This window comes from Haliotis cracherodii, unplaced genomic scaffold (genome assembly GCF_022045235.1).
Source record: "Haliotis cracherodii isolate W230 unplaced genomic scaffold, xgHalCrac1.p SCAF_40, whole genome shotgun sequence".
Lineage (NCBI taxonomy): Eukaryota > Metazoa > Mollusca > Gastropoda > Lepetellida > Haliotidae > Haliotis > Haliotis cracherodii.
Window position 1 is genome coordinate 1,020,990 of NW_027266298.1, and position 23,743 is coordinate 1,044,732.

The 23,743-nt window shown below is 39.5% G+C and overlaps 2 protein-coding genes across 3 annotated transcripts in view; one reads left to right on the top strand and one right to left on the bottom strand.

Moving 5' to 3' along the window:
* Window positions 1-532: 532 nt before the first annotated feature.
* LOC139441434 (spliceosome-associated protein CWC15 homolog) lies at window positions 533-9,598 on the bottom strand. Its single transcript, XM_071222346.1, has 7 exons — window positions 9,505-9,598; window positions 8,017-8,164; window positions 6,838-6,941; window positions 5,549-5,631; window positions 3,476-3,574; window positions 2,126-2,241; window positions 533-1,442 (listed from the first exon to the last, which is right to left on the bottom strand). Exons 2-7 carry the CDS (start codon window positions 8,145-8,147, stop codon window positions 1,316-1,318), a joined length of 660 nt encoding a protein of 219 aa, XP_071078447.1. The 5' UTR covers window positions 8,148-8,164; window positions 9,505-9,598; the 3' UTR covers window positions 533-1,315.
* Window positions 9,599-16,862: 7,264 nt separating this feature from the next.
* LOC139441432 (tyrosine-protein kinase RYK-like) overlaps window positions 16,863-23,743 on the top strand; it is a 129,434-nt gene continuing 122,553 nt past the window's right edge. For both annotated transcript variants that reach the window (XM_071222344.1, XM_071222345.1), the window contains exon 1: window positions 16,863-17,034. In XM_071222344.1, coding sequence (XP_071078445.1) covers window positions 16,923-17,034 — 112 coding nt within the window. In that variant the 5' untranslated portion in view covers window positions 16,863-16,922. The remainder of the gene's footprint in view (window positions 17,035-23,743) is intronic.

Below are 23,743 nucleotides of genomic sequence, written 5' to 3' on the forward strand. Positions count from 1 at the left end.
GCCTCTGTGGTTTAGTGAATAGAGTGTCTACACAGAGACCGCCTCTGTGGTGTAGTGAATAGAGGGTCTACACAGAGACCGCCTCTGTGGAGTAGTGGATAGAGTGTCTACAAAGAGACCGCCTCCGTGATCTAGTGGATAGTGTGTCTACACAGAGACCGCCTCCGTGGTCTAGTGAATAGAGCGTCTACACAGAGACCACCTCCGTGGTCTAGTGGATAGAGGGTCTGGCATTCTGCATTAGGGGCTAAAACATGGACTTGTTCGCTCGGAATCAGTATACTGTGTCTCAGTGCGGTTGGTATCTCAGTGGCCAACACTGTAAAATCTACATTAGTACAAACAGACACACACACACATGCAAGCATGTCGCTGTAATAATCTTGAACACAAAGACCTTAAACTCCATTTCACCCGACCTCACATCACCTCACCTATATGTACTAAGTATCATTGGTCCAATTCATAGTTTACTGACAAACAACACTTTCACAAAAGATATTATTTTATTTTATTTGACATATTAGACACAATAAACACAGATATGCAACAACAGCATCAAGTCACGTTCAGACCTTCCACAGAACATAGAACATCAATAGTGTCACAGTCATATCCGTTAGCCAATGTACAAATACTACCCTAAAAAGAAATGTCCCGCCATGTTTTCATTGATGATTCTTAAACAGTTATGCAAAGGAAGGCATGTAACTGTACATGTATTGTCCTTTCCTGTCCGGGTCATCTCCAATGCAGCTTACGGCTCTAATGCAGGACAGGTTACATCTAACAGTTTCTCTTTCCAAGTAGTGACTGAGTGAGTGAGTGATTATGTTTTACGCCGCTTTTAGCAATATTCCAGCAATATCACGGCAGGCTACCCGACCGCCCCTCTTGCCAAGTAAGATGTAAACATTGTAGAGATGATACTATACTGACCCAGGCATTCTCTCTCACTGTCAGGGCGAGAGTTGTATAGATGACATTCACAAAGAAATGAAGTTGATGAATGAACGGCTCTCCACTCTCAAGGTGCAGGACAGATTATCTCCCCTTGACAGGGCAGACAAAATGGCCGTTTCACAAGAACACTAGTGTGGCTTCTGATTTGATGGGAATTTGGTTTTAATTACCTTTCTGTCCACTCATCACTGACATCAGGAATACAGTATCAGAAGGTTGTCTTGGTTACAGACAACTACCATGGCAACCAAATGTCACAACATCAATAGGGAGTACCGAGATGAGTGAAATTTCCAGTTTTATCAGCCATGTTGCAACACAAAGTCTTTATCCAAGTTTGTAACACATTTTGTTATTTCACATATTTCTCCATGAACTTTTTATGAAACTCTGATCGGAGCGTGTCATTGACGAAGCCCCTCGTCTTGCGCTCTTCCTCCCCTTTAGCACAGTTCTTGAAGACCACGTCATCGTCCCATCTGAAACATGAGGACATGTAGCGCGTCACAAGATGTACATCTGAATAGCCTCAGAGTAACTTCTTTGAAAGGCATTTAGAAGTTGGAGTACCATGTAAGGATAAGATTAACAACTTCTTTATTACTATTAGGAGACCCATGAAGATACAGAGAAGAATAGGTCTTCAGCAACCCATGCGTGCCGTAAAAGGCGACGATGCTTGTCGTAAAAGGCGACTAACCGGATCGGGTGGTCAGGCTCGCACACTTGGTTGAGGCATGTCATCGATCCCAATTCAAGGATCGATGCTCATGATATCAGTAACTGGATTGTCTGGTCTAGACTCGATTATCTACAGACCGCCGTCATATAGCTGGAATATTGCTGAGTGCGGCGTTAAACAACAAACCCAAAACAATTAGGAGCAATGTTTTGGTGTAGGTTCTAACACTGATGTCAAGTAAGTGATGTACAGAGCAAGAGACCACTCAGAGGGAGCGGCCAGTTTACATTTATACATAACATTTATGAGACTTTTGAAAAATGATTGTAGTCCGCGATTAAATGGATCAACATGCAAAAGATTGAGTGTGGCTGCTTCTTTGAAAAAAGGAAATGGTATGTCTTCTTGCAGTGGAAATCAAAACGTATTCTGTTCCAACAAAAATCCCAGGATTTTGTTAAAGTACAGGTTTAACCATACCTCCTTTTCACTTTAAATTCTGTCACAGGTTTCTCTCCATCCTTGTTGATGAGGGGATTTCCACGGAGGATGTTCTCTGTTCGGATCCTTTCCTCCTCCTGTTTACGATCAGCGTCCTGGCAACAGACGGAAAGCACACACTTCAATACAAACGTTGGTATAGTTAATTAGGAAGTGACTTCACATGGAGGCAAACAACACAACAATTGCTGGGTTAACCAATCAAATGCCATAACAAATGCTGGGCTAGCCAATCAAATGCCATAACAAATGCTGGGCTAGCCAATCAAATGCCATAACAAATGCTGGGCTAGCCAATCAAATGCCACAGCAAATGATGGGCTAGCCAATCAAATGCCATAACAAATGCTGGGCTAGCCAATCAAATGCCACAAGAATTGCTGGGCTAGCCAATCAAATGCCCCAAGAATTGCTGGGTTAGCCAATCAAATGCTATAACAATTGCTGGGTTAGCCAATCAAATGCCACAATAATTGCTGGGCTAGCCAACCAAATGCCACAAGAATTGCTGGGTTAGCCAATCAAATGCCACAATAATTGCTGGGCTAGCCAATCAAAGCCACAGAACTGTTTGCAACATAAACTTTTATCACTGTGTCTTGTAAATTCAGCTTCATAACCTCATGGCTTCTGAAACCTTCACAGCTGACATTTTGGCCACTTTGGTGTAAGAGTGAAGCCAGGTTTGACCTTGTTATGGTACAGATGCTGGCAACTTTACCAGTGAGTGAGTGAGTGAGTGGGTATTGTTTTACACCAGTTTTAACTATATTCCAGCAAAATCAGGGCGGGGAACACCAGAAATGCGCTTCACATTGTACCCACGAGGGGAATCGAGCCCGGGTCTTCAGCATGATGAGCGAAGGCTTTAACCCTCAGACTACCCGACCACCCCAGCAAGCAAGCAGGGATTTCTAAAGATTCCAAACTTGTCATGTAAACTTGGAATAAAAAATGTTATTTTGTTTAAATTTTTACTGGCAATTGCTTGAGATTTGGGGCCAAATATCAGCCTCAGACCCTGTGAAGTTAAATCTTTTGCTAAAGCTGAAAGGTACTAGAAGTATGGTTATTATCATGAAACACGGAAACTGGTTAAATTCACAACAGGGTTGGAAATTGGCACTAGTCCTATAGTGCTTGCCAAACTGCCCTATGTTTAAGGTATCATGAGGACTAGTAGAAATGGGCAACGTTTAAGGGTTTTGTTATATGTTATCATTATAAGGACGTGGACTAGAAATGTCAGTTCCAACTGCTGCATAACCTGTGTAAAGCTGCTCTCTAAGCTTCAAGTTACAATTAAGATGTTGTTTTTTAAAAACTCACCATCTTGGCCCTCTCCGTGGCTCTCTCCTTCTTGATTTTGTTTAGCTCTGCCAGGAGTTCTGCTGTGTCATCCTCATCATCAGAGTCATCGTCCTCATCCTGCCGACACAAGAAGACATGCTGCTTGTGAACCATCACAAACAAGAAAACATGCGGCTTGTGAACCATCACAAACAAGAAGACATGCTGCTTGTGAACCATCACAAACAAGAAGTCATGCGGCTTGTGAACCATCACAGACAAGAAGACATGCGACTTGTGAACCATCACAAACAAGAAGACATGAACCATCACAAACAAGAAGTCATGCTGCCTGTGAACCATCACAAACAAGAAGACATGCGGCTTGTGAACCATCACAAACAAGAAGTCATGCTGCTTGTGAACCATCAGCTATCACTATCCCTTGCCATGAGGCACATTAGAAGTTTGTTTGTTGATATAGTAGTGAACATAACTATGAAAAAGGTCCCTGATACAGCCTTATGAAGAGAGACGCACTAGTATCCAAGGTACTTCTAAGCTCCTTAATGAGCTGTATTAATTGATGTTAATTACAGGAGTGTAACAGTCGTTACCTCTTCACCTGAACTACGGCAATCCCCTGGTTCTTTGGTGCTGACAGTCCGGGATGTGCGAGAGGTACAATGTCAGTACCCGAGGGCCTTGGATAAATTACTGTAGTTCTCCAAATGAGCACAAAGAGTGTTCTTTGTCGATGGCTTTTATTCAATCACAAGATTGATCACCAACTTATGGTTACGATGTTCTAATGGATTTTAGCCATGAGGCTTCAGTCCTGGCCAAAATACTGGAGGTATAATCTGGTGTTTCCAAGAGTAAGTTCGAGACCGTGGTGCTCAAGTGGGATCCTCCAGCTCCCCGAACCTTGGGTCTCCCCGTCTTTTTACCCCCAGCTTACGTCAAGGTTTTACCCATTTTTTCATATTCTATTGGTCAACCACCTTTCCCCCTTCACCTTAGGTCGTTCTTCCCCACTCTTATCTAATAACCAGCACCTTATTCGGCTTGGTCTGATGTAGCTTCTCACCTTTTTGGAATTTGAACTATTCCCCCCCCAATACCATATATGTCTCAAGTCCCTGACGTTTCCGTCCCTCTCATCTCTGTTCCACTTTTTATCTATTTCCCCCTCTGGTTAATCGTTTTTCAATAATGTGTAGCCCTCGACCTACTACCCTCACCCCTGGTTACTCGTGGCCAAGTATGATCCCGTATTCTTCAACTATCAAAGTTGCCGATCTCCTATATATATATATTCCCATCTTAATGCATTGTTAATTACTTTAATTATTTGTTAATTATCTAAATATATATTGCACTTTCATGCCTATAATACTAGAGTCGCTTTTTGTCATCAGAAAAAATTATTAAAAGTGAAATTACTACACACAAAAGCTCCTTCGCAAGAAGAAATAACTCGGTCTTGATAAGTATCTCTTAGATCAGCTAACTTCCGTAGTTTCTAGAAAACTTGTGCTCAATGAAGACAGTGCACCAAGTAAAATAACATGGATCAGGGGCTATAACTCTGTAAACAAATAATGGACAGGACCAATATTCAAACTCAGTCTTGCCAAGTATCTCTTAGATAAGCATGCAAACTTTCATTCATGCAACTGAAGTAGTTTCTGAGAATACTTGTCTGCATTGCACACACTATGCACTAGGTTGAAAAGCATGGAGCAAGGATCATAAAAAAAGAATGTAAGACACTCATTTTCGAACTCATTTCAGATCATGACCAGTAACATCAGTGTGTAAAATTTTGTTTCTCCAACTTGAATAGTTTTTGAGAAAATTTGTCTACATTGAGAAACTGACTGACGGACACACGGTAGTCTTACATTGAGATAAGGTATTCTGACACTGAGATAAGGTATTCTGACACTGAGACAAGGTATTCTGACACTGAGATAAGGTATTCTTACACCAAGATAAGGTATCCTTACACTGAGATAAGGTATTCTTACACCGAGATATGGTATTCCTACACCGAGACATGGTATTCCTACACCGATATACACCAACATAAGTTCCTAGGGCACTCACTTCATCGTCCACTGGGTCATCAGCATCCAGGTTGGCGGCAGGAATCTGCTCCAGACGAGGACGCTTGCTGCTGGAGGAGGAATCTACAATAAAACAAACACTCTCGTTTTAAACATATCAGTCCAGATGAGTGAGTGATGTCAGTCATTCTTGAGGTGAGGTGAAATGGGGTTTAACGTCGCATCCAAGATTATTGCACTTATATAGCGACGTGCATGCTCATGTGTGGCTGCTTGTACTAGTACAGACTGATGCCGATTTATAGTGCTAGCTCACTGAGATACCATGCCGCAGTTTAACATGAATACCCAACTCAGACACAGTATACTGACTCCGAGCCGACCAGTCCTTGTTTAAGCCCCTTAATCCCAAGCGCCAGATAGGGTAACATTAAGTACCATCTTTTAACATCTTTTGGTACGACGCGGTCGGGGATCAAACCCCAGACCTTCTGCTCTCCGGGCGGATGTTCTACCATTAGACCACGGAGGCGGTCCAGCCATTCTTGAAGATCTCAGTACAAAGATGTACCTCACATGTTCCTCCTGTCATCCCAGTCACACCAACAGAAGGTTACCCTACGCCCTGACACCCAGATTATCAAGTATGGCACTCGAGTTCATACTGACAAATTCTACAAAATCACAGAAAGGACATAATGTCAGTTGGCAATCTACGCAAACACTATGGATTCTGTTAATGAATTTAAGTAATTTGACACTAAATTGAGAGAATAAACTTGAATCTTTTCTTTTATCAATTATGAGGTGATATTCGAGCCTTCAGGTATACATTAGTGACAAGGTGCCCACTCCATTAAACAACGTATTTCATATTGACATGTAGTCGTAGGGATACCACACTCACTTCATGTAAATTAACTGCCCTTGACAAGGAAAGGTCATGGTCATTGCAACATGTTGCAAACACAGTGCTCATGTTAAAAATAAACCAAAAGGGTACATTGATTTGCACAACATATTGTACTGAATAATCATCTGTTATCAACGCGCTGTTAGCGTCATTATTGGTAAATGCTGTTTGTGGCATGTTGAATGGGATCTGTTTTAGTTGTCTGAAAGAGCAAGTGGAAAATATTTGATTTTGTATTCAGATATTCATTTTCTTCAGTCTGTTGTCCGCAATCTTCCCTGTCGTAAGCTCCAAGGACAGAACAGACCATGTCTGAAATTTGTGTCATGAATGTAAGAGAACTTAGATCTTTTATGACAATCTTAGCACCATGGCAGCTTCCTGAGTCTGCCATCCGGTCTGTCAGTGTGACCTACCCCTGTTCCTGTCTCTCTTCTCCCGGGCTGATCGCTCTCGGTCATCGAGTTCACGGCGGAAGTCACGCCTACTTGTTTCATCTATGGTTCCCTGACCTTCTTGCCTGGAAAAAAATAGAAAAGGAATATTTTCACAAAAGTATTGTACTTCAAATAATAAAAGCACATTTGTATCATAGAAGTTTACAACTTGTAATTTCAGTTATATTGTGAATTTGTTCAAATATGACAATTGTTAGCATATCGTCATGTGCAAAACTTGAGTGGAAAAGCAACTCAGAAATGAAACAAGTCAAGGTTTTTGCATACTTCCCATTTGGACAAAATTTAATTCATATTATGACTATGTTCCACCACAACCCTTAAGTACTGATAATGTATGTCATTTGAAGACTGAGAGCGTGCCAAGAACGTTCTCTGCCAGCTGGACCAACATACTGCATCACAGTCCACGAGCATCACCAGCTACATCAATTCCACCAGTTCTATCCATTCTAGACCCTTGAAGATCCGGGGTGGAATAGGTCTTCACCAACCCATGCTTGTCATAAAAGGCGACTATGCTTGTCGTAAGAGGTGACTAACGTGATTGGGTGGTCAGGCTCGCTGACTTGGTTGATGCATGTCATCAATCCCAATTGCGTGGATCAATGCTCATGATATTAATCACTGGATTGTCTGGTCCAGACTTGATTATTTACAGACCGCCGTCATATAGCTGGAATAATGCTGAGTGCAGCGTTAAACAACAAACCAACCAACTATCCATTCTAGGAGTGAGTGAGTGAGTACAATTAAAATCATGTAAATAATTCACGTTCACATTGTACTGTACAGATCAATTTCACTGAGCCATTAAAACTAAGTCCCCTCTTATTCAGTGAGTGAGTGAGTATGGTTTTACGCCGCTTTTAGCAATATTCCAGCGATATCGCAGCAGGGGACACCAGAAATGGGCTTCACACATTGTACCCATGTCAGGGATCGAACCCGGGTCTTCGGCGTGATGAGCGAATGCTTTAACCACTAGGCTACCAGACCGCCCCTCCATTCTAGGAAATACATCCACTTTTAACTTTCAGGCTTTCAGTGGTTCAATAGGATATCCAATTGTTAAAGACAGGTCAAACTGGAAGCTACTTGGGGCAACCCCAATGTATCAGCCTTTGTTTCACTCACCTGTACTTCAGCTTGGTGTGAGAGGGTAAATCTCGACTGGAGTACTGTTTAGACAAAGCACTCAAGTCACCTTCACCTTTGCCCCGTCCACCGCGGGCTGTATCCCAGGTAGGTCTGGCAGCTGTTGTCATGGTTACCTAGATGTCCTCTGCAAAAGAAAATCCCTGATTCTTATCCTAGACTGTTCAATATATCAACTGCTCCTCAAAAACATTTGGGAGCACATATTATCCTGATACAATCATGAAATAATCAAATAAAATAACAGTTAGGCTAACATGGTCTTCTTATCATCGAATGCTGATGACATGGGAGCCATATTCTAGACAGATTTTGTTATGCATTATAAATATTGAACACGATTCAAACTTTCACCACTGTACTTATGATCAAGTTTGTAAAGATTCAGATAGAATGTATTAGTTTTATTGATACTGGGACCACACTTCAACATGATGCATGTATGACAGACGTCAATAACTGATCCTGATGCGCTGTAAGAAACATGAATATTATTGTCCGTCCTCGGGACACAGTCTATTCTTATTCTGCATACATTATCAACATTTTTGTATACTGGACACCGTTTGTGAATCTGTAAAACCCTGAACTACTGACACGACTGACAAGTCTGTGAGATGCCCCCATGGTTGGTGTCACTAGGAAAGAATAGAGGATCAATGTCAATGGGATGCAACTTATATTTGTACAATTGTACTGAATTGTTTAATTCTAAGAAAAGAAGCTGTATTTCAAGAACTAAGAATGTAGGGGGTGAAAATGAATCATTGTTAAGTGGTAGAAATCAAAGGAGGTTCATGATAACCTTAGGAATCCTTTGAGCAATCATTTTTATATCAGTAGGGTTAGGTTTTTCAACACAGGCTCAATTTTGAACACTGTAAAGCATTTATATATTCTCCTCATTTGTATGATGCAGAATCCATTCAGTCAACAACTTCAATGACTTTTTCATCACATTACATCCAAGAACTGAATCCGCTCATCGAAAACACATGACAGCATTAGGAGACTTATGTCATGATAAGCTGGGAGTCTACATCACAAGGGAGTCCAATAATGAAACCTCTCCTTCCTTGCTTGCTTACTTCATCTTCCATTACAACAGATCATTAATAACAAGCCGATCCCTGAACGGTCAGCAGAAACAGGCATGATACACGTTATCTCACGTTATATCATGAGAAGAGAGACATATAGCATAATAAAGGATCTCGATAAGGGAGAGAATAACACTTATCGGGAAGTATATAAATATATAGACTTCATGTATTGAAAAGGAACGATCAGAGTCTTACTTAGTCAAAGGAAGATTGATCGTGTTCATTACATATGTATATGCGCGAAATCCGAAGGACTTCAAAAACGAATTCTGAACACTAAACACTGAATGCGTGTGTTCTAAATACATTAATATACATGGAATTAAAAAAATCGTAATGTGTATAATCTAGAAATCACTCATACTTGTTCACACAAGATTAACACGTCACAACATAAGCGCTTGCAACTCTGTGGTATTTTTTCTTGTTGATGTTCAACACGCTCACAGGGCGGCCATTTTCTCATCTAAATGAAAACTGTTATCGTCAAGACTACTTCTATTTATGTATGAATACATCTTTACTCTTGTGAACGTCTTGCTGTAATGTTAAAAGGGAACAGACAGATGAATCATACAATACCCAAATTTCCTTGAATGAAAAATATTTTGAAGACATTTTTATTTGAAGAGTTCAGTGAATAAATTAAAATTTAAATTGTCAATAGAAAGAAGTAGCCTGCATGACCTAAGACACACACACACACACACACACACACACACACCTTAAATATACCTTCAGAGGAGTGGAATTTTTCCTAAAATGACACATGTTTTTTAATACTTTTTTACTTGGTGTCACATGCACGGGTAATATTTATATGAAACATACATTCGGAGGAGAGGAACTTGGTAGAGTTGGTTGCATTCCCGTTCCATGCCCTTTAATAAGCCTCATATAATGATTACACGAAATTATCAAAATGCCAGAAACATCACGGCAGGGAACATAGAGAATGGAAATATTGTACCCACATGGGGGAGTCGAACCAGAACCTGGGTACATGACGAGCGAACTGATGAACCGCCTGGCTACAGTATTGCAGCCTTACTCCCATACCGTTAATGCATATCTTGGCATGTATGAATGGCCCCATATCGGCCCAGATCTGTTCCCCTTGACTCGATTGTTTTTCATCGTATTGAATCACGACTGTCACATGACCACCCTGCGACTGCGGATACATGACAGTTTAAAGTCCCCCACTTTAGTTTGTTGTTGTTGTTGTTGTATAACGCCGCACTCTGTAATAATCTGTAAATAATCGAGTCTGGACCAGACAATCCATTGATTGATATCATGAGCATCGATCCATACAATTGGGATACGATGACATGCATCAACAAAGTCAGTGAGCCTGACCACCCGATCCCGTTAGTGGCCTCTTACGACAAGCACAGTCGCCTTTTACAGCAAGCATGGGGTGCTGAAGACCTATTCTACCCCGGGTTTTCATGGGCTTCCCGCACTTTAAAGTCCACACGTGCTGTATTGGGAAAGAAAGCATTAAGAGCTGTATACTGAGAATGACATTTAAATAGAACTATCCCCCGTCTAAGGAAAACATTAAATTTATTTTAATATTCTTGAATCAATAATATCGCAGCGTCCATAAACAGACCACAACGACCCAACGACTCTGTTCTTGTAGGGGTCCTACTACCTAAACGTTAACCACTGTAGCTATAGGGCTGTTCTCCCCTCAGGGCCGAGTAACCATTGAGTGTTTTGAAAAAAGACCATGTTTCAATATTTTAGTACTGATAATAATGTATGTTGTAAAACATCCTCATGTATAAATAGATTATTACATAGTGCGTATCGCACTGATTGAGATTGGTATTTATCGAGGACAACGGGGTAACAATATCTCATTAATTTCATATCTTAGTTCTCGCTACCGCTAAACAAAGATCTAAGATCTGATTTTAATGAGGTAAGTAATGGGAAGTAAGGTACTTTTTCGTTAGTCTGCAATTTTGACCCAATCTTATTAAACAAACTATCTGGCAAATAGCAAGTCGGTCGTAAACCTTTTTCAAAATTCACAAGGATGGCGCTACATATTGTTCTGTTTCTATACTGCAGTGTTTGTACAGAGACTAGATATATTTTAGCTACAGCTGCAAAACCAGATATTTGAAAAATAAAATAATTGTTTTTAAAAACTGTGAGCCTATTTTTTATTTAATATTGTAGATTTCTGCAAGCCAACTTACATAAAGGTTGCTGTTAAACTAAACTCATGAAAAACACGTTTAAGATTTATCATTTTGTTCAAATCCATAGTTACCCCAATTAGGTTTCAGTTAAAGGCGTCAGCGATCACTGTCACAGTTAACAGTTATTGTGAAGATGTTCCTGTAAAATCTGTAAACAGGGGGCCATTAGAGGCTTGTTCTGTTTAAATGTGCATTGAGTTTTAAACGGTGGCGTAGCCAAGTGGTGAAAACGTTCGTTCGTCACGCCGGAGACCCGGGTTCGATTTCCCACATGGGTGCAATGTGTGAAGCCCATTTGTGATGTCCTCCGCCATGATATTGCTGGAATATTGCTAAAAGCGGCGTAAAACCATACTCACTCACTCACTTAAACGGTGGGTTAGGTTGTTTGTGCCCTGACGATGTTTGTTTCATATAATAATGCCATCAGAATAATCTTGTTCACTGTATATATGTTTATACATCTTTCGCCAAACTACTGCATATAATATATGGCACACAACTAATTAGATCCTGGAAGGCTCATATTAAATAAATGGACACCTAAAATTGACAATCATTATTAAAGAAATGCGTGAGATGTGACTGACAAAATATGAACAAATGATACTTGTTCTTTAGAAAAACCTGTATTTTTTTGGGTCATCTTATTACCTTTTTGCACAGAAATACATTTTATTAATTATATAAGCCTATACCAGCCGTAGATGAGGTAAGGAACTCAAATATCCAATGGTAAAGGTATCTGTAATCACAATACCACAGCAGTCTAGGAAATTACCACATTTTAGAAGGTTAGCCTCCATCATATAGCTTCGTCAGTTTCTACCGCTGATAAGGGTCTTATTCCAGTCGACTTTCTCCTAACAGTCCACTGATGGCGGGATAGCGGGATAATGATGAATTGTCTGCTTCCCCCAGATGTGAAATATATGCCTGTTCTGTTACGTCAATCACGAAATACAGGTGCGTGCAACACACATGAACGCGCGTCTCGTGCAAATCTGTCGTCCCAGCCCAGCTGTGAGCGGCGAGGAAAACAGTGAGAGGTGCCACTGGCACTTTAATGTGTTTCTACCTTTTCTTATTCATCTATCAACACCCTTTTTGCAATTTCAGTACCATAACGGACGGAAACATTTTTCTTCGATTATGTCTTCACAAATCTGTTTTTGAAAAAAACAGCAGCATACGCTACTGCGATCTATTAATTTTCCGCTCAGAGAGAGTGCACTGGTCGTGCGTGTGTGTTTAGCCGCAATCAACAACATATGTCGGTAGGTCTTAGTTGTGTAGAAGTCTAACGATGATACGGGTAAATTTCTAGCGTATCTAGAATGTGTATAAAGAAGTTCTGATTACGCAAGCTGGTGTTCATTAAGATTTCTCACAAACTCTGTTTTATGTCATTTGAGATGAAAGGATGAAAACTGGTGAGAAAAACTTTCTACGTTTTTCCTTCGCTTCAGGGGTTAAAGAATATAAATCTTCACCTCTTTCTGGACTGAATGAGTCGGAATACCCAACGATATGAATAATTAAATGAGAAACGTTTGATGTTAATTACTGTGATATATACATGCAGGTACGATAAGGTGAATGAAGATGAATCGACGATTACAGGGAATGGTCTTTTTGTGTCTTCCTTTCTATGCACGTGTTCATAAGTGATGATTGGATGATAAATGTGTTTGAGTGTAAAAATACAATGTTTGATTGCATGAAACGCATATTAAATAGAATACGTATAGTAGATATATGTTATTAGTTAAATAAACAAGAATTAGGCGAGTGATGGCAGGACATGTTACTAAACACTACTTGGCGGTCGATCCCGCGACACATGCACTTGTATCAAGTATCTGTTTTTGTGGGACATATTTCCTTCGTATGACTCTCACAAAGTAAAAAATCTTACAATTTTTCATGAATTATGTTTAAATCGTCACACTGATACCCCATCAGCCAAAAGGCAATATCAAAAATTGCCGTATTAATTCTTTTGTATTTCATTTCAAATGAAAAAAATGTAATCATTCTGCTATTTTAGGTTTGATGGAAAAAACAACAATTAATTTTTATATAGCGGACTACGTAACCATGCAAATCCAAGCAGAAAAATGACTTTATTAAGTACATGTACATAGAATGAATGGTTCTTACAAAACACATTCATTGATTCTTTTTATGTAATTTCTTACTTTAATTAGAAAATGTAAAAGCGTTTTTACATCTTTTGTTATTAGGAAAATATTATTTTCACGTTATTACTGATCGTCTTAATTCCGTGCCCGAGGTGTAGCTAAAACGGAAAGAACGCTCTGTGAGAATGCAATTTCTCTTTTGAGTCCCAAGAATCCCTATTAGGCCGCGCTGTAATATCAGTTGGGTGGATTCAGCTGGCTAAAACATAAAAGTGTCAGCGATCAAATTAAAATGCTCAATATGTCAAGATTAAAAACGATGAAAAGATACGGAAAAGAATTGGTAAGCAAAGCTTGGGTAATTATTGTGTAAAGTGTGACAGATTTATTAGAAAATGTGGACTTGATGATTTTAAAGAAATGTGACAGTTTCATCACATTGCAGTTCCATCCGGGAAATAGATAGATAGAGAATAAAGATGAAACATAACTCATGTTCATCATGAAGTGAATTCTATCATCGAGCAAACCAAAGCTTGAATAATATTTATATAGCCGCATAAATGAAGGATTTCAATGTTGTTCTTCATCACCTTAATACGATGTTTCATTACGTCAGTTTAAACTTTATAAATACGGAAACCCGTGTCTTGAATACGTCCCTCGGAACATCTTAATACGCAGAACCTGTCAACGGAAAAGGCACAGAGTGACGTTTACAATTAGTTCTCAGGATTTAGAGGGAGGTCTCCAACGAATTAGATTTTGGGTGACCATAATACGAACACTACAATAATTCCAATAATTTTTCAAATAAATAAATAAATAAATGGTGATAGAATGAATGAATGAATGAATGAATGAATGGAGACTCCGTGTTCACGAAAAACGGAAAGAGTGACGCTTACAATTAGTTCTCAGGATTTAGAGCGGGATCTCCAAAGAATTAGATTTTGAGTGACCATTTACGAACACTACAATAATTCCAATAATTTCTCAAATAAATAAATAAATGGTGATAGAATGAATGAATGGAGACTCCGTGTTCACGAAAAACGGACAGAGTTACTCTTACAGTTAGTACTCACGATTTAGAGGGGGGGGAGGGCACCAACAAATTCGATTTTGAGTGACAATTTACGAACGGTACAATAATTGCTCCAATTCAGTGGATGGATGAATGGATGGATGGATGGATGGGTGGATAGGTGAGTGAACAAGGTAGGGCATTAACTTTTATTTGCGCATATACGAGTATACTACTAAACGAACTCGGGGCCCTGAACTCCGTCCGAGGTATTCCTACCACACAAGATGACGCCGACTTATATAACTGTGAAGAGCACGATACGTGATTACCACCACCACCCCCCACCCCACCCTATTCACACCTCCATTTCACTCTCCGACTTGCTTGATCATTGTTGTGTGCACACGAATAGAGGGATATTTCAAATGACGTCACTAGCCCGGAACACTACATTTAAACAACGCTTTTTTGTTATTGTTTTTTTGCTATTTGTGTACATATATAGGTATGTTTGATAAAAGATGAGTGATGAACGAGTTTGGGTTTAACGCCGCACTGGGCAGTTGGTCTGGTAAAAAGATAGGCCTATATGTGTGAAGATTCCGGGTGAGAATAAGTCCTCAGCATCCCATGATTAACGTAAGTGGCGACTAACGGTAGGTCAGGCTCTCTGACTTGGTTGATGCATGTCATCGTATCCTAACTGCGTAGATCGAACCGCGTGATGTCAATCACTGGCTTGTCTGGTCCAGATTCGATTATTTACAGACCTCCGTCATATAGCTGGAATATTGCCGAGTGCAGCGTTAACAAACAAACAAACAAACAAACATGCGTGTGTGTACTTCCAGACCCGCAGCTACCCCCAAACCCCACCCCACTGATACAATGCAGTGTTTCGAAAGACTCACAATAATGAAATGTGTACATACAGGATGCAATTTTATTAATTTGCAAAGCGGAAAGTTAAATTAGTGTGAATGTGGGTTTGCCTGAGCGAATACATTGTCATTACAAATGTACTGAGAAGACCGGCCACGGGCAAAAACGTCCACCGCCCCTCCCTCCACTGATGTATATCGTGACTCCCTCAACAGTTCCTTACTCAAGTTACACATGTCGGTAGACAGAGTTGTCTGCCCTGGCTGTAAAAGGATGTCCTGGTTGTTGGGGCGAGACCTCGTCAGCACAATATACTCCCGAACAGAGCCTTCTCAACTTGATAACCTTTCCCACAAACTAATCATATATATTCATCCCTCCCATAATACCACATCGCCGTGATGAATTAAGCTGACATTAAGAGCAATTAAAAAATATTTTGATCATGTTGATTCTGGTCAGCAGAGTTATTATATCAACAAGGATGTTCAGTATCAAACAATCAGTTCGTTCGTCTCTATCTTCTTCAGCCGCTTGTCATCCAACAACGTGCCAAATAAGCGCCTGTCTAGTAGCCTATGGCTACTTTCTTTAATTTTCAAAATCCAGGTGGCTATTATTGTTTTCCTATAAAGAGAACTTTAATAAATAAACCTTCCTCTCTCACCCTAAATAGAAAACGTTCACTTGAAAAATAATACCAGTTTCTGAAATTAATAGCACCTCTAGTTGCTTAAGTGTCACAAGCCTGATTTGTTACTTGAAAGAATTTGTCCATCTCTGCTAGAGAAGCGTTCTCCCGGTTGGGCAAAACAACTGCACACATACATCTGAATCTTTCTAGTAAAACAATGATCTGGCTAGCCCGAGTGGCAAGTCCTGATAACAAATATTTAAATAGAAAAAAGTTGCACAATATGCTGTGAAGAATACTGATATGGTTAGTCATAGTCATAGTCAGTTTTTAATTTCTTTCATTTAGTTATACCATCTTGGTACACCAGCATGGCATGTTACTCGTATATCTTGCTTAAAATGAATATTTGTTGATTTATTAATACATTATAATTTATGTATACTCACGAGCGTTATATTCTGAAATTGTGAAATAAAACAATGCAACAAAGAAAACTACGCGTAGTTGCCTCATTTTTGCATCATCATGGAAGACTACCAACCATATGTAGCTAGTCACGAGGGAAGTAGTATTTGAAGTGATTCGGCGAATTTCGCTTTACTTTGTGCAAGATAGTAATTATTTGTTTAGATAAGATAAATGCAGCTAGTAAATGAGATTACAATACCCTGGGTGTTGGTGGCTACAGTACGCACATGTTTTTAGCACAAACAAGGCAGATGTCGGCTATTTCCGGGTCGGTGCGCGACCTCACGGAAACTACCGAGGTTTGCCGAGAATAGCAAAAACAGTTCGGGGGTGCAATATGTCAATAGTGCCGGAATCGATGTGAGTGAGAGAGGTTGTTTTAGCGAATATTCATGGAAAATGCCGCCCTCCTTGGTGATCCTAGGGGGTTTGGTGTTCCTGGGATGTTTCAGTGTTTCCCTGTCCTATCTCAATCTGTACATGGACGCCGCGGAGACTTTACGATTGTTGGGTAAGTCAAAGCATGGATTTGTGTTACCGACTGGACCATGTTTTTCGACAGAGGCATTCTCCAAGAGAATCGAGCCTTCACGTCGGATGTGCTGTGTTTGCATTCGCCAAGTTTGTGATTATTTACATTGTTTCTGACAGTACAGCAGCCCCATAGCTCGCGATAGACGGTCGAATATTGTTCTATGAGCAAAGGGAAATGCCCAAACTTGAAATCAGCCAGACCCCCTTCCTCGCTGACTTGACTTGACCCCCATAGGAACTCCGGTCCCCCCTCGCGCTGTAAATGGCTCCGATTGTGGCCCGATTTTTGTTTCAACTCAAATCACATCACAAACATGGTCATTTGAGCGTTGTCTACACAAGTTCAACACAAAAACACACGCACGTGAGCAACTGTCAACTTCATTCAGAAACTACTGATAATTTCCAGGCTTTAAAATCGATGGAGATGTTTCTCAAAATTAAATTGACGTTTAATTTTATTGCATATGTGACTCATCTTGAATTGACAGGGGGTGATAAGAAATATTCCCGACAATGCCTGCATCTAAATTACCTCATTCCATTAAACTGGGCTGGAATTACCTTAACGTGCATAGTTAAGTACCGGGGGTTACTGCGGAATTAAAGTGTCAGATAATAAACGCATGACTATAAATGTTAGATTAGGAGTCAAACCTGTAACAAAATCAAGGTTGCAATCTGCTGCCAAAATTGAAAAAAAGATCCTAAAGTATGAATATTAAAGATATTGAAATGAAATGAATAATTTCATGATTTGGGCTGTACAAAACAATCATTGACTGAGATGGGTTCATTACACATGACCATATTATCTTACTATACAATATTTTAAACAAATCATGCACTGTTATCGCTATCTTGAAACTAACAGTAAATTTTCAAAGTTGTTATGAGGACACGGAGGTTGAAATAGTGTCAGTTGTTTACAGGTAACTTATCCCCTTATCAACACCGGACCAGTAGCGGAACTATTAAGATAGTACTGCAAAGTGGCAACCTATAACAGTAGTTGACAGGGGACTGTGATATACCTGATGAGTCAATCAACCTAACGAGCACTAAATTGCAGGGCAAATAAACCTGCCTGAACTCCATTGATCACTCGAGGAGCTTTATTGTTCTTTTATCAGTGAGATTATAATTGCCCCATTTACTGAAGTAGTTGCCCTAGGTTTTAATCTGGCTGTACCTGAAGTTGTGTATGTCAACCAGGAATGAATATGTTGCTGGTGGACTCTCCTGCAATGATGATGAATGACGTACATGTTATTTTGAATCGAGATGAAATAGCTATGGAAGATTTTTTAAACCAATTCCACTGAATTAAACTTGTGTTAATAATCTATTTTGAAAATTTTGATTATTTTTGTATCACAGCATCGGGTCAGAAGGGAAAGAAGTTTAAATCCTATTTTCGTAATGTACATGCAATTGTATTGCAGTCTTGGTCTGGTGGTGAGACAGTATGATGGAGTGGACAATTGAATTATAATTTCAATATTGGCGTAAGGTGAATGTTTGAACATGAAGATAAATCACTACGGCAAATGACAACCTGTCATATTGGAAACTGGCAGTTGTAGCAAGAGAAATGTGTTGAGGTCACGACTCAGTATGTAGATGGATAGTAGGTATTGCTGTTTGTTGTATGGTTTCATGGGTGTAATTGATTGAACTAAAGTGTTGTATGGGAGATGTTTGAACTATTCGTATTGTAAATTGGAATGTTTGTGAAAGTTGTCAGTTTCAGTGAAACAGCATCTAACTGCCGATAATAATGTACTCGTTTGAAATGTGTTCTGTGGAAATATACTGTGGAAATATACTGTGGAAATATACTGTGGAAATATACTGTGGAAATATACTGTGGAAATATACTGCAATGTAAATGGCCTTGTTATGATTCTTCTTATTTTCATTATTATTATTATTATTATTATTATTATTATTAAACTATATAATTTTAAACTTACAATGCTTAGTCTGTTAACCTGTGACGGAAACATAAGCCCACACATTTTTTATTTTTCATTTCACAGGCCCGCCATCCCTTCTTAATAACAGCCGATCAAAATTAAACTTAAAAATATTTATTTTTTCCTGCTAGTAATATAGACCTTATACAATATAAAATGTTATATGTAAATTCCATGTCTACATCACTATCTGTGATTCAAGAAGCCAGCTGCAACTCCACAGCAGAATGACTTTCTTATAAATAAATAAATTAATAATTGACATTTATATTTATTTTTATTTCGACCAACCTTGTTTTGCAAACTGGAATAAATCTATGAAACATAAAATTTAAAAAGTATGGCCTAAGCTCTGTGGTTTGGTATCTATCTCAAGGAAAGTATTCAAACTCGGCAGTGTCCCCGGGTTAGAGTATCATTTGATCGGGGAGAAATATTCCACATCCATTAACTGTTTGCCCTCATGTTTGCAGCTATATATATTTTTATGAAATGTAAGATATAAATATGCTTTGTGGATCATGTGATGTTATAAATTAGGATCATAATGTTTATTGTTTAGTTGTGATTTCACAGACTGTGGGGTTGTAATTGCAATGCCAGCGATGGGTGTGGAGGAATGGACGTGACTATTTGGGTTACAGTACTACTTCATGGGCCTAGACAGACTCAGGTTTATGCTTCGCTTTAACACCTTTTTCTGAGGGAAAGAAATTTTATTGTTATTGACTCGATCAACTTGGCTGTGAAAAGAAAATAGGGCATGCTATTGGATTAAATGTTGCATGGCTTTTCTCATAAGTATCATTAACTTACTTAGCACTTCGGAGTTTTTTCGCTTGTGAAGTAGAGCTACGGCGAACCAGAAAGTACTGACAGTGCTAAATGTAGATTGTGATTTTGTAACCCACCCAGCGATATAGGATAGTTGAGGGCTGTGGAGGCCTGATCCCTTTGTACTGGTGAAGTAGATGCTTGCTTGGCCTCATATCGGACCCGGTGGGGAGTCGCCACTGAATCAATGGAGAAAAGTTTTTATAAAATTACTGGTATCTGCCAAGTTTGTATGTTCGGTTAAAATCCACTTACAGGAATTTTATTATTTTTTAATTTCCATTTGACCCAGTGATGAACAGGGTCCTGAAGGCTTGGGACCAGTGTATTTTAATGGAACACATAACAGGCAGCTAGGAGAATGATCCCACTGGTTTAAGACCTTCAGCCGTGATTTCTAACACCGAGGCCACGCGGCCAGCCATGAGATTGTGTCCTTGTCAATACAGACTGACAATTTGAATATGTTATTGTTACATGGTCACAATTGTCTGAAGATATTTTGAAACAATTTATGGTTGAAAACATAAGCATTTATTTGTTTTGATTATGAAAAACTGAACAGAACAATACTTTTCTTGTTTTCTAATTTGAACTTAACGTAGATCACAAATTATTTGGTCCAGTACTGGTAATAGTGATGACGTGACTTTCTAACTCACACAGATTACTCAGACATTACAAGATTGAGTGAGTATGGTTTTACACCACTTTTAGCAATATTTCAAAATATCAGGACGGGGGACAGCGGCTTCACACATTGTACCCATATGAGGAATAGAACCCGGGCCTTTGGGGTGGCGAGCTAACGCTTCAACCACTTGGCTACCGAACCACCCCCGATATTACAAGAGACAGTGTTGCTCCTCCCCTGTGTGTTGGCCGTTAGTGCTGTATGGTTAGTGCCGTGCAACCACTAATATATAAATATAGCAGGGATTGGATGGTGTGAATGGCTGATGGGTGTGACCTCATTGGTTGTGCAGGATTTTACATGAATCAAAATAGTGCGTCCTATACATAAAACAGTTACGAATAGACACAAAAAATATCCAGTGCAAGTCCCATTGGATGCAAAAGATTATGGCTTTTGGAGTGATTAAATTGAAATTTGATTTATCTGATATTTCTATTCCGATAAGAAATACAGTCATGTGACAGGTTTTCTTAGCTCTTTCATTACGTTTCAATTCCTACAAAAAAATTCCTTTCTAAAAGAGGTATTGCGTCCACTTGGGACCCCCATTTTAATACCAGGGACCCCAAAAAGTTTTTCCCGAGTCTCCAGGACTTGCAAGTATAGATGCCTAGTTAGTCCCTTCTTGTAGTAGACCTGTGAAGATCCGGGTTAGAATGCTTGCCGTAAACACAAACTATGCTTGGAATTAGAGGCAACTAACGAGATAGGGTGGTCAGGCTCCTGACTTGGTTGATGCATGTCATCGTATCCCAGTTGTGTGGATTGATGCTCTAAATGTCAATCACTGGATTGTCTGGTCCAAACTGGATAATTTACACACTGCTGTCACTATTGCTGATTGCGGTGTTAAACAACAAACAAACAAACTGTGTGGTCCCCTTCGTGTGAGCACCCCATCAGCTGCTGCTGCCTCTGGTGCGTGTTCCCTATATGCAGCTAATGCTGTCATACTAGGCCACAGTCAATTAATTATTAGAATTTCACTTATATTTTTAAAAATGAGACTGAAAGCAATATATTTTTTATGTTTATCTGTTTTAACAAAATGTTCAGCATACACTAGTGTTCATTTTTTGTTTTACGACACACTCGGCAATATTCCAGCAATGTGAAAACAGTCTGCAAATAATCGAGTCTGGACCAGACAATCCAGTGATTAACATCATGAGCATCGAACAATGGAGTAGGAACACGATGAGAGGCAGTGAGTCAACCACGACATCGAGACTGACCACCCGAGCCATTTCGTCACATCTTATGACACGCGATGGGTTGCTGGGGACCTATAGTCTGACCACCCGAGCCATTACGTCACATCTTATGACACGCATGGGTTGCTGGGGACCTACAGTCTGACCACCCGAGCCATTACGTCACATCTTATGACACGCATTGGTTGCTGGGGACCTATAGTCTGAGCTTCCCGAAGCCCAAGGGTGTCTGTGTAGAGTAGCTGTCAATGGTTGTGATTCACATGAAGCAAGGGGGTAGGACGACAGACATGGGGTGTTTCATCAGGGGAAAGGAAAGAGGGGATCCACATAGCGATATTCTTCATCTCGGAATACGTGGGAACTAAACGTTGTGAGGCTGTGGTGTTCTGTAGTGTTATTAATTCATGATCATTTATGGCCTTCCACTTACAGCTTTATGTTGTTTCCCACCAGTTCAGGTGTCTGGGACATTGATTCTAATCCAGCATGTCCTCAAGAACTGATTTCAAATGTGTTGATGACAAAAGAAGAATGTACTGTCCAAAGCTGATGAATCATGATGTCCTCATGTCCTGTCTCTCCAGCCAAAGCCATACTCTTTATTATCTTGTTTCACAAATTAATCCAAGCTTGGCCACACAAGATCGGTGGAAATAAGTGTCAATTATTCTTTATTTATAAGAAAATAATTCTTCTGTGGATTTGCTGGTGGCCTCTTGAATCACAGATAGTGATCTACACATGGAATTTTTGTAGAACATTTTATTTTAAGTACATAATAAAAATAAATATTTTAATGATTCGTTTATTTCTTAGACCGGCTGTTATTAAGTAGGGTAGGCAGACCTGAGAAACGAAAAATACAAAATGTGTGGCCTAAATGGCTGCGAGGTCCACTCCTTCCTTCAGGGTATGGATGAGTTCTGGTTCTGGATGCAAACACCGAGGCTGTGAAGCTGAATCTCTGCCACACGTCGGTTCTCACTTTGCACTCAAAAACATTCAACCTTTTATTGATTATTAGTTTGTGTACAAACATTTTTGGCCTAAAATTCAATGTAGGTGGCCTCAAAATAAAAAAAACTAAATTTCAACTTTTATGAGTACTGTTACGAATGAAAACCAAACTCGTAGGAGGCACCAGCTTGGAAGTATGACTGCAAAACAATACAGAAAGATCCTTCATTGTTTTCCTGAAACTGAGACGGCCCAATTTTTTTTGTCAAAAGTTATAATATTTGTTTGTAGGTCGGTCCCTTAAACCAACTTAAAAACTAATAAGGCCTTTAGTGAACAAGTAATTGATTTGTTGTGGCCTGCTGTGAATATTTGATGGTGAGTATTCAGTGACAGTTTAACCTGCCACACTATCCAACATTAATAAGTGATATATAGCTCCACAGGGACAAAGCTTTGCACTATCCTCATAACCTGCATTAATCCATTGAATCCCTAGTGCCTGAGAACCAAGACTATTATTTGTTTAGCCTAAGAACACTGTGTAATTTACCCAATGTATCCTTTTCAACTATGCCTGTATTTCTTTACACGTCTCTATGTACTGATCGATTGCACCTGGCAAGAGACCTAAATACACTCACCTGCAGTGATTAAGGCCACACCTTTTAAATTTTATGTTTCACAGATTTACTCCAGCTTTTCCACATCAGGTCGGTCAAAATAAAGATAAAAAGCTATGTCAATCATATATTTATTTTTATTATGTTTCCCGCTAGTAATATTGATCCTCCATAAAAAATGTTACTCTGGAATATATACATTCCACATCAGTGATTCAAGAAGCCAGCTGCAGTTTTCACTCCAAGGAGGAATGATTTTCATATAATTAAATAAGTATTTGATGTTTATTTTTTATTTTTCGGCTGAATTTTAGTAGGGTTGGTGGGCCCGTGAAATGAAAAATAAACAAATATGGCCTAATGAATACAAAAGGTGGTC

Coding starts and splice junctions, on each gene's coding strand:
- LOC139441434 (XM_071222346.1), bottom strand. CDS start 8,147: ATGACAACAGCTGCCAGACCTACCTGGGATACAGCCCGCGGTGGACGG. Junction 6,942..8,016: donor CACACCAAGCTGAAGTACAG/GTGAGTGAAACA, acceptor ATTTTTTTCCAG/GCAAGAAGGTCAGGGAACCA. Junction 5,632..6,837: donor GAAGAGAGACAGGAACAGGG/GTAGGTCACACT, acceptor GTTTTATTGTAG/ATTCCTCCTCCAGCAGCAAG.